Source organism: Rhinopithecus roxellana, chromosome 12 (genome assembly GCF_007565055.1).
Source record: "Rhinopithecus roxellana isolate Shanxi Qingling chromosome 12, ASM756505v1, whole genome shotgun sequence".
In the NCBI taxonomy this organism is placed as follows: Eukaryota; Metazoa; Chordata; class Mammalia; order Primates; family Cercopithecidae; genus Rhinopithecus; species Rhinopithecus roxellana.
In genome coordinates, this window is record NC_044560.1 from 48,801,110 (window position 1) to 48,815,472 (window position 14,363).

General features: G+C 39.7%; 1 protein-coding gene across 2 annotated transcripts in view; it reads left to right on the forward strand.

The window, feature by feature from the left end:
• Positions 1 to 8,624: 8,624 nt before the first annotated feature.
• C12H1orf87 (chromosome 12 C1orf87 homolog) overlaps positions 8,625 to 14,363 on the forward strand; it is an 88,563-nt gene continuing 82,824 nt past the window's right edge. For both annotated transcript variants that reach the window (XM_010370665.2, XM_030913188.1), the window contains exons 1-2: positions 8,625 to 8,697; positions 9,728 to 9,860. In XM_010370665.2, the coding sequence (XP_010368967.1) occupies positions 9,754 to 9,860 (107 nt within the window). In that variant the 5' untranslated portion in view covers positions 8,625 to 8,697; positions 9,728 to 9,753. The remainder of the gene's footprint in view (positions 8,698 to 9,727; positions 9,861 to 14,363) is intronic.

Sequence of the window (14,363 nt, forward strand, 5' to 3'; positions counted from 1 at the left end):
GGATATTAGGCATTGAAAAGTCCTGCATATACACAAGGTCCGTCTTCTAGGCCATGAAGCAGTATCAGGAAATAGAGCAGGCTTTCTTCTTGCCCCACAAGCATTTAGAAACTGGGGAGTTTATGGCACTGGGGCATAGGTGCTGGTAGTAAGAAAACTGGAACTGAAAGAAGAGTATCAGCAGCACTAACAGTTATTGGGAATGTAGAGTGTACCAGGACCTGTGCTAACAAATTTATGTATGTTATATCACTTGCTATTTCCAAGAGCAGCAGGGAGATGGTATCACGTGGTAGATAATGTATAAACTCTGTAGCCAGACTGCATATGTTTTAATTCCAGCCCCATCACTACCTGAAATCTTGGACAAGGCACTTGACTTGTCTCTGACTCAGTTTCCTTAATTGAAAATAATACTCCCTACTTATTACTATAATAAATGTGTTGATAAATAAAAAACACTTAGAAGAAAGCCTGTACATGATAAGTATGCAATAAATACTGCTTTAAAAAAGAATGATGTTGTTATTATGCTTCCTTTATAGATTAAGATACTAAAGTATAAATGCTAAGCTCATTGCCCAAGGACATTAAGGTAATAATTAGCAGAGCCAAGATTTGAATACAAACCTTCTAGCCTCAGAATCAGCATTCTTAATTCTTCTACCATACAGCCAGAGGCCTTCAACATTACCGAGATAGAATGTTACAAGCAATATTAATGCTCAACTTTGCTGGGTAGAAGAATGACCAGATCTGATAACTTGTGAGGGCTATTTCAACCTTGAGATTCTCTGTGTCTTAATCTGTTCAGACTACTATAATAAATATACCATATACTGGTTGAGTTATAAACAACAGAAATTTATTTCTCATGGTTCTGGAGACTGGGAAGTCCAAGATCAAAGTGCAGCAGATTCAGTGTCTAAAGAAAGTCTGTTTCCTGGTTCAAAGACAGTCTTCTTCTTGCTGTATTTTCCCATGGTGGAACAGGCAAGGGAGCACTCTGAAGTGTCTTTTACAAGGACTCTAAACCTATTCATGAGGGCCCTGCCCTCATGAACTAACCTCCTCCCAAAGGTCCCATCTCCTAATACCATCACCTTGGGGATTAGGGTTTCAACATACAAATTTTAGGTAACACATTCAGTATATAGCACTGTAGTTCTATTCACAGATGTTAAAACTTAAAGGCAGGTAAAGTTCTTAACAATCTAGAGCAGGGTAAGCTAACAGAAGAGGTGGCCAGATGGTCTTTATGTGGTTTAGAACTTCTGCTCTGTGGTCATTCTCTTGAACTTTATTACAACCACATTTTCCAGGCCACTATTATTATACTATAGAATTTTAAAACATAATGCTCCAAGGAGATGCTTTAGAGTCAGGCAAATGTGAATTTGAATCATTGTACTACCATTTATTTGTGGTAAGATCTTGGGCAAGTTATTCAACCTCCTATCAGGTTAACCTCTATTGGGATCCTGCACCTTATAACTGTCTGGGTACTAACTCTTCCAATAGCTCCTACTAACAATTTTGTACATGATTATACCACCCACCAGCTCCATCCCCCAATACAGCAGTTCATTGGTTCAGATATTTCCTGACCAAGCTGGGCCGACCATAATTTCTCCTCTAGCAAATGGAACTAAGAAATTCCAGATTTTACCAGCTCCTTGGGTACAAATGAAACTTGTGAATTATGATTAGTGACTTTCTATCTGGTGATTATTTATGAGCATGTTTTATCCCCCAGTATGTGGCCTGGGGGATGAGAAAATGCTAATGTGTGCTACAGAGAAGAATAAATGAAGGTGATACATAGAGTAGTAGAGACAAGAGTCCTAAAAAATTCCCCCCCATAGTCCCTGACTATTCCAGAGGCCTGGGTTCATTTCTGTACTTAGTTTCATAAGAAATTCCCTTTTTGCTACAGTCGGCTGTAGTGGAATTTCAGCTATGTACAACCAAGGTCCTCGACAATCCAACACTCTGAGATCAGATTCCTCATCAGTAGAACAGAGAAAATAATACCCTACATCCCTTATAAGATCATTACTGAAATTAAATGAAGTGCCACATATAAAGTGCCCCATCCAATGACTAGCACATAGTAAACCTTAAATAAATAGTAGCTGCTATGATAATATGCTTATCAAAATCACATTATACTATTAAAAGTCATCTATCATGTTCATTTTCTCTCATGTATGTAATATACATTTGTGATCACATACTATGTGCTATCACTGTGCTCAGAATGGGCTATGTGGGGAGTAAGACATAGTATTTATTTATCATCAACAATTGAGCGGGTGAGAAAGATTCTAAAGTCATAATTATTATCAGAATAGTAGATTCAATAAAACTGCTGGTTTACTGAAAAGAGTGAACCATCTGACTGGGGGCATTGAGGATAAATGCCTTTGCAGGGTCAGTAACATGGACATGATCTTAAAAGTCAGAAACCGAGTCACACAAAAGACCTTTCAGGCAGAACAACAACAAAAACACTCAGCAGAGGCATGTGGGGATAAAATTCCAGGGAAGGTTGCGGAACACCAGTTAACTGCAGCTGAAGTTCATTAGGTTGGGAGAGAACATGGGACATGAGTTTGGGGAGGTGAGCAAAGCCAAACCAAAGAGGCCATAATAAAGAACGTGAACTCTAGTGTTCTTCAGCACTGTAGGGTGACTAAGGTTAATAATAGATATGTATTTTCAAACAGCTAGAAGAGAAGTTTTGGGATGTTTTCAACACAAAGAAATACATATTTGAGCCGATAGATATGATAATTACTCTGATTCAATCATTATACATTGTACACAAGTATTAAAATATTACCTTTACCCCATACAATATGTATAAAGAAAGAACACTAATAGCAATAAACTCTTGCAGTACCAAACGCTATAAACATGTTAACTCATTTAACCTCACATTATGGTACATATTGGTATTATTCATGAAGAAATAAAGTCACAGAAAGGCAAAGTAGTTGCCTGAAATAACATCATATTAAATGGAAACCAGGTTTTGAACCCTGTTAAGGGTTGAATGGTGTCCCCCTCCTCCTGCTTTATTTTTTGGCATCCTAGCTCTGACCATCAGATCTCACAATGTGACCTTATATATAAGTAGGGTGGTTGCAGAGGTAATTAGCCCAATATCACTTGTGTCCTTATACACAAGGGAAAATTTGGACACAGACACACAGACAGGGAGAACACCATGTGAACATGAAGACGGAGATCTACAAGCCAAGAAACATCACAGACTTCCTGCAAACCCGGAGAAGCTAGGAGAGAAGCATGGAATAGATCCTCCTTCACCACTGTCTGAAGGAACCAACCCTGCCAATACCTTGACCTCAGACTCCTAGCTTCCAATAACTATGAGACAATGCATTTCTGCTCTTCAATCCACTCACTTTGTGGTACTTCTTTATAACAGCCCTAGAAAACTATTACAGAGCCCAAATTTGGCCCATCTAATCAGTATGCCATACAGTTTTGTTTTTCCAGAGCCAAGAGAGCATTTTAAGGAGAAAAGAAACTTGATCATATCTGCTTTCTATTTAAAGTCAGCCTGCCTTTGCTTGTCTTTTTACCTGAAGTCCCTCATTAGTCATAAAGACTAGTGGCTTGGGTCCTGTATGTCTCTTGGAGAAAAAACAAATGTAACACCCCCATATCTTTGTAATACAACTCAGTTTAACATCAGTATTTGCCTCTCCTCTATTTGGACAAGAGACTTCACCACAAAATGCCTCATTTTTATAGATCTATGATTAGACTGTTCAAAACAGCAGTTCTTTATTGCTTCCTGTTTATAAACTCATTCTACTTTGACTTATAAGGGGAAAAACAAAACACTGGAGACCATTCTTTTCCTCTTCCTTACTCTGTTTGACGGTAAATGTAAAATCCTGAAGTTTTAGGAGGGGGCATTCTTTGGTCCCCTTATTGCAGCTATTCATCTTTCTTTGGGAAGAAAGGAGAGAGCGCTGACTCTGATGGAGATGTTTCTGTGGAATCTTTCTCTGGTGACTCGTAATCTAAAGCTGTTGAATTCAAGGAAGGCAGTTTTAACCACAGTATTTAATCTTGTGGAGACATTTATTGCACAGCTTTTTGTTTTGCCTTGTTTAATATAAACCACTGGAGAGATGTTTCGTGGTTGTGTCATTTCATAAAGCAGAGTGTAAAGTAGACAATAGCAGATAAGAAAAGACTACTCCTTAGCAATTCTGTCACAGAATCTGCATTCTGTAAGGAATGTAGAGCCTTAAAACAGCAGCCATAAAAATATTATCATTAATACATATTTATAGGAACAATGGCTAACTAACATCCACAGAGGAAGTATGGAGGAGGGGCTGTAGAGGCTACTTCCAGAGTTAGGCACACCTGGATTTTTTATTATGATTCTGACTTTTCCTAGCTACATTCCCTTCAGCAAGTTCTTTTTCTTCTCTAAGCCTCAGGTTCCTCATCGCTGATATGAGAATATTAAGTCTTTTTTTACAAGGTTGTTATGAAGATGAAATGGGATATTAAATGAAAAGTTCTTAACTCAGTGTCTGGCACATACTAAATATTCACTAAATATTAGCTGCTATTGTTATAAACAAGAATATAATTTATTATAAGCCTGCTGCATGTCAGGGGCCTCCAGGTACATTATCTCTAATCCTGATAACAATCTTAGAGGGTAATTATTATTTTCTCCACCTTACAGATAAAACAGTTAAATTACTTGTTCAAGGTCACTCAGCAGAGGTTCCCTCAGGTCTGAAAAATAGATCAGATTTCACCTGAATACCATCAAACTGGTAGAAGAGCTGTGCAATAGAAAGCCTCTCACCAATGCCACTGTGTTTCAAGTTGGCATTTGTAAAACCTACAGAGTCAAGATGAGATCAAAGGATAGTCTTTAGCAGAATAACTAATTTGGTCAAAACCAATTTGCTCCTTCAAGCTTTATCAAATAATTTATAGGAAAACTCAAAATGCCATCCAATCAATTAACTGTATCCCACAGATAAAATTTAATAACTTGAAGTTTAAGAGTCTCTCTGTTAGTCAGGTCTCCTTGGGTAAAGATTAATGACAGTCATCTCAAAATATTGTAAACAAAAGGGACGTTTATTACTCGTGTGTTTGAGAGTTCTGGAATCTCTAATTTCAGGCATAGCTGGATCCAGGCTCTTTGCTTTCCTCTCCTTCCCCATGCTGGCTCCATTTTTGGCTCTGTTTTTCTCTGTTGGCTGACTTCCTAAAAATTGCAGTCTAGTAATCCTAACAGATATAAACTTTTTTCCTCCTATATGTGTATACAAATGATCCTTGAACAACACAGGTTTGAACTGTGCAGGTCCACTTATAGGCAGATTTTCTCCCAGCTCTGCCACCTCCAAGACAGCAAGATCAATCCCTCCTCTTCCTCCTTCTCTTCAGCGTACTTCATGTGAAGATGTTGAGGATAAAGACTTTTATGATGATCATTTTCACTTAGTAGATACATTTTCTCTTTCTTATGATTTTCTTAATAAGATTTTCTTTTCTCTAGCTTACTTTATTATAAGAATACATTATATAATATATATATATATATATAAAATATACACAATAGGTGTTAATTTATGATGTTATCAGTAAGGTTTCCAGTCAACAGCAGGCTATAAGTAGTTAAGTTTTGGGGGAGTCAAAAGTTACACGCAAATTTTCAACTGCATGAGGAGTCATCACCCCTAACCTCTGTGTTGTTCAAGGGTCATTGATAAGAACTCTGGCCTTTTTAAGCCATAGAGTATAATCAAGCAGCACTTTGATTGAAAATGCCCACAAGGACTCCTTTAAACAGGAAAAGATATTCCCGAAGAAAGCATTCAATTCACAGAAAGAAAGAATAGGGAAACGTTTTAGGTGGACAAAACTCCCACGAGAACCATTTTCATTAGAGTATTTTTTAGAAAGAAATTTTAATATTTAATTTTGGTTATCTCCTCCTTCATTCATTTGCTCAAAAAATTTTGTAGAACACACTATAATCTAGATACTCTTCTGGATATTTAACAAACATAGGGAAGAAAAAGAAAAGAAGAGTCCTTCAATAGCATGACATTAAATTTTCCCATGGATAATGTAATAAATTACCACACACAAATGTATTGTCTTACATTTTTTAATGTTAGATGTCCAAAATCAGTCTCACTGGGCTAAAGTCAAGGGGTCAGCAGAATAGATTCCTTCTGGGGGTCTTGAGTAGAATCAGTTTCCTTGCCTTTTCTAGCTTCCAGAGACCATCTGCATTCATTGGCTCATGATCCCTTCCTCAAATCCCTGTACCCTCTTGCCTCCATTGTCACATTTACCTCCTCTTCTGTCATCAAATCTCTCTCACTTCCCTCCTATAAAGACACTCGTGATTACATTTAGGGCTCATTTGAAAAATTTAGATAATCTTCCCCTCTCGAGTTCCTTCACTTAATCACATCTGTAAAGTTCTTTTTGCCATGGAAGATAATATTCACAGGTTCTGGGGATTTAAAGGTGGACATCTTGAGAGAGGGGCATTATTCAACCCTCTACAGCATAGCATGAGAAGCCCGGACAACCAAAGCAAATAAATACCACACTCTCAGACAAAGACAGACATATTTCCTAAGAGAGAAACCACAAGTTATATATAAGATTAAGAAGCTACTTTCAGCTGTGGAATCCAGTTTGGCTTCTTGCAAAATAACAGCAAACATTTATATTGTTCATTATATGTCAAGCATTGTTCTAAGTTCCTTTCTTGTATAACTCGCTTAAAATTCACAAAAAGTCATCCTCATTGTATGGAAGAGGAAACTAAAGCACAAAGATGTTAAGTGATTTGCCCAAGATTGCACTGAACTAGCAGGCAAGGATTTGAACTCAAGGTGTCTGATTCCCAAGTTCACATATCATTTGAGATCCAACTTAAAGAATGGATAGGCAGGCTGACACAATGAGAAATGGAGGGGCATTATAGGCAGAGGAAACAAAGTGAACAAAGGCACCGAGACAAAGATATGAAAGGGAGATTCAGGCCAGTGAGTAAACTGGGTTGGATGCAGCATAACGGGCCTAGGAGAAGTAGTGGGAGATCAAGCTAGAGATCTAGCTTGAAGTCAGTTAGTGGAAGGTCTTGAAACCACAGACACCTGCTATGGCTGATGAGATCTTTCAGATGTTTGGTAGAGGAGGGGACTTGTCAGAGTTGGGCCTTGGGAAGACTGATCTGGAAGCAATGTGAAGGCCAGGAGGGAGGAGTAAGAAGGGAGCTGTCCCTGCTTCTCTGCTCCCTTAGCACTTTCTATATCGTAGAATGTGGTTATGTGTCTCACCCACTAGAGGATGAGCCCCTAGAGGGGAGCTGAGTGTGCTGTCCATCTCTGGCTGCATGTGCCAGTGGGTGATACATTTATCTGTAAAGCACAGTACAGCTAGAGGTTAGGAGGCAGAGGTATGGATGCTAGAGCTGCTGCTGCCTACGTTGATGCAAATAACAATACTATTTGGGAGTCAATCTAAAGTGTCTTTGCCTATCGCTGAAGTTTATTTTAGCATAATAACAACTTACTGGAAATGTAGGATATGCAGATCTATATTCTAATCTTAGCTCTGTACTTGCTTTTGTAGGATTTGGAGTAATTTATCAATACCACAACTTGTTTCTTTTCTCTTTCAAATAAAGTAAAACTATTTTATTTATAACTATTAACTTGTGAGGTGAGAGTTATCCAGCTCACATAAGGGATCTGGCATAGAGATAGTACACAACGTTATTATTATCAATGTATAATATTCTGGTTTTGTTTGTTTGTTTGATACGGAGTCTCCCTCTGTCCCCCAGGCTGGAGTGCAGTAGTAGCATCTTGGCTCACTGCAAGGTCCATCTCCCAGGTTCAAGCAATTTTCCTGCCTCAGCCTCCCAAGTAGCTGGGACTACAGGTGCGCACGCCCGGCTAATTTTTTGTATTTTTAGTAGAGATGGGGTTTCACCATGTTATCCAGGATGGTCTCAATCTCCTGACCTCGTGATCTGCCCACTTAGGCCTAATAAAGTGCTGGGATTACAGGCGTGAACCCCTGCGCCCGGCCAACAATTTCATTTAATTTAGTCACCAACTCCCAGTTAGGACCCTGTTATTATTTTGCCCCGTTTTACAGATGAGGAAACAATCTCAGGGAAAAGAAGGGATTTACTCAAGCCATGCAGTGGAGACGTCTGGATTTGAACCTCCTGTGTTCGAATCTCAACTGTGTGCAAACTCACAAAGGGAAATGAAGCCTCAGAGGAAGGGCAGGACAAGGGTGACCACACAGGTGAGCGAGATGGGCGAGAAGGATGCCCGTATATCTCTGAAGAAGAGAGAAGGCACAGATCAAAAACACCTAGACTCTTCACCCATCTGCAGCCATAGCCTGGCTCCATTGCCGCGGCAGTGGAGAAAAACCTGGTCCCCGCCCAGAAACAGCCTTCTGCGTCCTTAGCGACCAGGGCGGAAGAGGCGCCGCCCGCGACGCGGGCCCTGTGATTGGCTGGATTCCTGGGCTCAGTCCCCACGCCCCGTCCTGTCTCCAGGGTCTGAGAGTGTCAACTTCCTGGGGAGAAGCACGGATCGCGCAACTCTGAGCCGCCAGGGTGGGAACGCTGCCCTAGCGGTAAGCACCCCTCTCTGTTCTCTCCGGGGAAAGACCTCAGGACCGACACGCAGCTGCTGGGCAGGGAGGGGACTTGAGGATCACGAATTCCGAGTCTGGAAGATTCCAGACAGGTGCAAAGAGGTTGCAGGTCCCCGGAATGAGGGGCTGCCGTCGCACAGCAGGTCTTTAGTATTGGACTTTTGGGAAGAACCCTGGTCTAGCCATCAGACCCAAATACTGGAAACAATCCTGCCCTTCATTCTCTCTGTGACCTTTGTCAAATAACACACCCTCTCTGGGCCTTAGTTTTCCAATCTGTGAGGGAGCCTTTGGAGTAGAATGATTTCTAAAGGGCTTTCAGTCTCTGGGTGGTTCTAAAAGGGAGTGTTCAGCTGTGACGAGATTTACTGAGCTTCTGATTTTCCCTTGGCATCACTCTGTTTAAACAGCCAGTGCTTATCTTGTGCAGGAGCTCAATTTCAGATTCATTGGATTGTTGTAGAAAGAGATCAGTGATCACAACAAAAGTCTGTCTCTCTTGTGTTCAGTCTCCCTTCAGATGCATTATCTCCTTGGATTCACCCCCAAGTCCCTAGAACAGACCCGGAATTATCCTTATCTTATAAATGGAGAAACTAAACATCAGAACTGAATATTGGTTCTTCATATGATATGTCCCACTAATGCCCTAGTTTCTGCTCTGACCTCACTGGAATCCCATCCTATGTCTTGTAGTACAGGAAGGTAGAGTCACCTAATGACTCAGTAGATCTCTTAGGTGAAATTCCCAAGTCCACTAATTACTGGTGAGGTGATGTGATGTGAATAAGTCATATAGCTACATTTTGCCTGTTTCCTCAACTGTGAAACAAAAGTGATAATAGTAATTAAAAATACCTTTCTCATGCCTTTGTTAGGAGTGTTAAGTGAGGTAATATAGGTGAAACACTTTGTCCTGCTATTATTATTACTTGTTGTTATTGACAAGGATGATGGAGTTCCCTAATGGAAAATCAAGAGGAACAATTTACTTATTTTCACCTCTAAGGATTTGAAGGGATTTTGAAAAGAATCATGTCTTCAGCCTGGAAGACTCCCCATGGATCAAATGCAATGCCTGAGATCATGGTGAAAATCATTGGAAGTAAACACTTTCAATACCTCGTGGAGAAGCCAAAGATGTAAGTCCATATTTGAAAAATACCTGTGTTGCTTGGATGATAATGAAGTTTTATTGTTTTTTTATCACCCAGAAATTTAAACTTAAAAAAATGCCATCCATGGAAAACGAAGTCATTAAGATGCAACAGTAGAGTTAAAATCGTGTTGATAACTTCCATGTGCACTGTTTTCCTAGTATTTTTCATCTTTATAATTCCCCATACTCCTTAATTACTTGGGCCGATTTTCCAAATAGATGGGAAATATGAGCATTGAGACATTTATAAATATTAATGGAGCATTGCTGCCTTTTCTCATCGGGCTTGTAATCTACCACATGTAGTAATTTTAGGGAGAGTGGGGGAGGTTTATTAGTCAATTTGTTGTGAATTAAAGGAGTAGGATTAATACAGAATCATAAATTGTAAGGTTTTCACTTACTCCTGTTTGTATTTGATACTCTTCTAAGCTTGGGCTTCTCAGATCATGGCTAAGATCTCTTTCTTCTCTTCCAAACCCATCACAGTCACATTTAAGAGATGACACTCGTATATTTCTAATATTCACTAGATGTTTCAGCACAGAAGAATATGACTAGCTCTTTCTTGCAGAGTTTCAGTGGCTCAAAAAAGAAGGGAAAGGCCGGGCGCGGTGGCTCAAGCCTGTAATCCCAGCACTTTGGGAGGCCGAGACGGGTGGATCACGAGGTCAGGAGATGGAGACCATCGTGGCTAACACGGTGAAACCCCGTCTCTACTAAAAAAAATACAAAAATCTAGCCAGGCGAGGTGGCGGGCGCCTGTAGTCCCAGCTACTCGGGAGGCTGAGGCAGGAGAATGGCGTAAACCCGGGAGGCGGAGCTTGCAGTGAGCTGAGATCCGGCCACTGCACTCCAGCCCGGGCGACAGAGCGAGACTCCGTCTCAAAAAAAAAAAAAAAAAAAGAAGGGAAAGTACTAGATCTGTCTTTCTTATAGTAGGCCTTCCATAAGTAATAGCTAGTCAAAGATTGCTTTTCCTTCCTAAGATTATTTCCTCAGCTCTATCTTCTGTTTCAGAAACTCGTAGACTGAACAAATATACAAAGATATGGTATCGTTGAACATAGGTGCAAGAAGAAATTTTTACTAAACCTGGCAATCATCAGAATCACCAGGAGGGTCCTCAAAAATAAAGATTCAGGAATCAGCTCAAGGTCTGCTGAATCAAAATCTCTGAATGCAGGTCACTAAGACTGCTGTTATGAAGTACAGGCTTTAATAAGGCTTTAGAAAGTCACATTAGTTCTACTTCCCCACTATCAGTATTGTAAGGTCTAGAGGGATTCCAAAGTGATTGCTATAATCAGTTAGTAATATCTGCCACTGCACAGGAACTGAGGTTTGCAGCATGTGATTCATACATTTGGGATCCCTACAGAGCTGAGAGGTGTGAAATTGAATCTTAGGTCAGATTCTTTCTTGCCTTTTGACATTGGGAAATGAATTAACATCTTTGGCCTTAGATTCTATATATATGAAGTGGGGATAAAACAACACCTATCTAGTAATAGGGTTATTGTGAGGATTAAATGAGAAAAAGTATGCAAAGCACCTTTCCAGTGTCTTATAAATAACACACTTAGTAAACAATTCTGCTATTATTATTGAAGTCTTTCTATAGATATAAAACATGTAACAAAAAATCAAACATCTTTCTGTTAAATGCTTGATGTCCCTTTTATATTCTCTTTATATATATATATATATATATATATATATATATATATATATATATATATATATATTTTATTTTATTTTATTTTTTTTTTTTTGAGACAGGGTCTCACTCTGTCGCCTAGGTCAGATCGCGGCTGACCGATCTGACCGATCGCGGCTCACTGCAAGCTCCGCCTCCCAGGTTCGCGCCATTCTCCTGCCTCAGCCTCCCAAGTAGCTAGGACTACAGGTGCCCGCCACCACACCTGGCCAATTTTTTTTTGTATTTTAGTAGAGACGGGGTTTCACCGTGTTAACCAGGATGGTCTCGATCTCCTGATCTCATGATCCGCCCATCTCGGCCTCCCAAAGTGCTGGGATTACAGGCGTGAGCCACCGCTCCTGGCCATCCTTTTTATATTCTCTGCCTAGGATGCAGTTTATGTCTGTTTTGTAGATGAGGAAACTAAGACACTGTGATCTGGTAAGTGATTATTTTGAGATATGTCAAATCCCTGTCACTGTCAAGAAAAGTAAATAGAATTAGTTTGGACACTTGGCTCAGATCTCCTACCTGGAAGACTATATTATTACTAATTCTGTTCCTTCCTTAGGTTGTTTGTTTAGCCTTATTCTCTCCCAAACCCCTGGTTTTTTCCAAGGGTATGGAACTTAGTATGTTTTTAAACAGAAAGCAAGGAGTAGTATTTAATTTTTAAAATAGTGAAAAGTTAGCTTTATCTTATAGGAAGGTGCCTTTCCCCATTTTGTTTTCTAAACTTCAGGAACCAAAAAATAAAAGAGTACATTAAATCAGCTAAATTAATTGTAAAACAAAATATGCAGTTCTATCTCTCCTATTATACTATAAGAGCTGGTGTTTTTTAAGTAGTAAGACGGGTATTTTGTTTGTTTGCTGTGTTTCCTATAGACTTCATGTTACTGTTGCTGGGATGACATAGGATTAGTAATGTGCATTGCTAAAATATTTTTGTATGTTTAAAAAAAAAATTCTTAAAGCCTCCTTGTTGCTCAGGTAAGGAAAGTGCCGCCACTGTCATGCCATTCATGCTGCAGAATCTGTCTTCCCAAAAGTGTTTATACTCATAAACCAGGGCCCCAGAAGGGTGTTTTCTTTGGGTTGAATAAGTTGAATCAATTAATAAAAATCCACTGAAGAAGTGTAAGTAAATATCAAAAAAGAAAGGTTTCTCCAAAATGAAAATTTGAATTAAAAGAAAATCATGGATCAATAATGGATAGAAAAACAGAAATCTTCTCGTATAACCACATTTAGCTCAGATTTCCTGCAGGACATGTGTTGATGATGGGATAGTATGTCAGACCTGAAGGTGGTCTTTTAGATGCAGCCCACTATATTAGCTTGCTAGGGCTGCTGTAATAGTGTACCACAAACTAGGTGACTTAGAACAACAGAAGTTCATGGTCTCAAGTTCTGGAGGCCAGAGGTCTGAAGTCAAAGTGTCCATAGAGCTGTGATCCCTACGAAGGTGCTAGGGAAGGACCTATGTGTCCTAGGTGCTCCCTTGCTTCTGGCAGTTCCTTGACTTGTGGCAGCATATCTTCAAGCTTTACATGGCTTTCTCCCTGCATCTGCATCTGTGTCTAAATTGCCCCTTTATGTAAAGACATCAGTCAACTACATTAGGGGCCCACCCTAATCCAGTATGACCTCATCTCAACTCATTATATCTGTAATAATCCTATTTCCAAATAAGGTCATATACTGAGGTATGGGGGGTAGAATATCAACACAGGAATCTTGGCAGGGCCACAGTTCAACCCATAACAACCAGCCTCCCATTTTACAGATGAGGTGAGATAACTAAGGCCTCAGTGGTCTTAAAGCAAGCCCCTGAAGTTCCACGCTGGTTATTAAGAACTAAGACTGGAATGGAGCTCGCCTTCCCTCTTTCCTTAAGTTAACATGTATAATTGTTCACAGATCAAAGAAAAATACTTATATTTAGTATACATATTTTTCACAAAAGAGCAAAACAGATTAATCTGCAGGCTTCAAGGAGTGACATACGTTTCCCTTTATTTGTGCCATCATCATCTTCCTCCTAGGTCACTATAACAGCCTTCCAACCTAGTTCCCTGTCTCTAATCTTCACACTCTCTAACTGACTCCTCTGCAGCTTTGCTCCTGAATGTGTAGTCCATGGATTTCCAGCACCAGTCTCAGCTGGGAACTTGTTAGAAACAGAACCTCAGCTCCCTTCCTGATATATTGAGTCAGAATCTTACTTTAAACCTGAATTTTCAGGTGACTCCTCCACACATTCCAGTTTGAGAAGCCCCATTCTCAAGTACGGCCAGCGTGATCTTTCTAAAATAAAATCTAATGACATGTTGCCACCACCAGACACACATTTGCCTGCCCTACCTGGAGCCTCCTATAACGCCCATAAGGAATAGTACATGCTTACAACTTCCTATGCATTTCTGTCTCTCTATTTTACTGTAAATTGTATGTGCACAACTATATCCCTAGCACAGAGGATAAAAGCTTGTACATGGTAAAGCCTATTAAATAAATTAGAGTAACATGGCTACCAAGAAAAATAAAGATCTAGAAAGATAATACTTAGTAGCTTTAAATAAATCCAAATCTAAAGGCCCATGCTGTTAAAATAACATCCAGATGTTACTATGGAACCCTGATGAGTAACATGCCATGTGATAGGAGACAAATATTCTCATTTTCAAAAAGGGGATGGAAGCTAGTAATAGTACCACAGAGCCAGAGGTTGGTGGACAATCCCTGCCAAAACTGTAGGCCAAAAAATTAAATTAGTTGTGA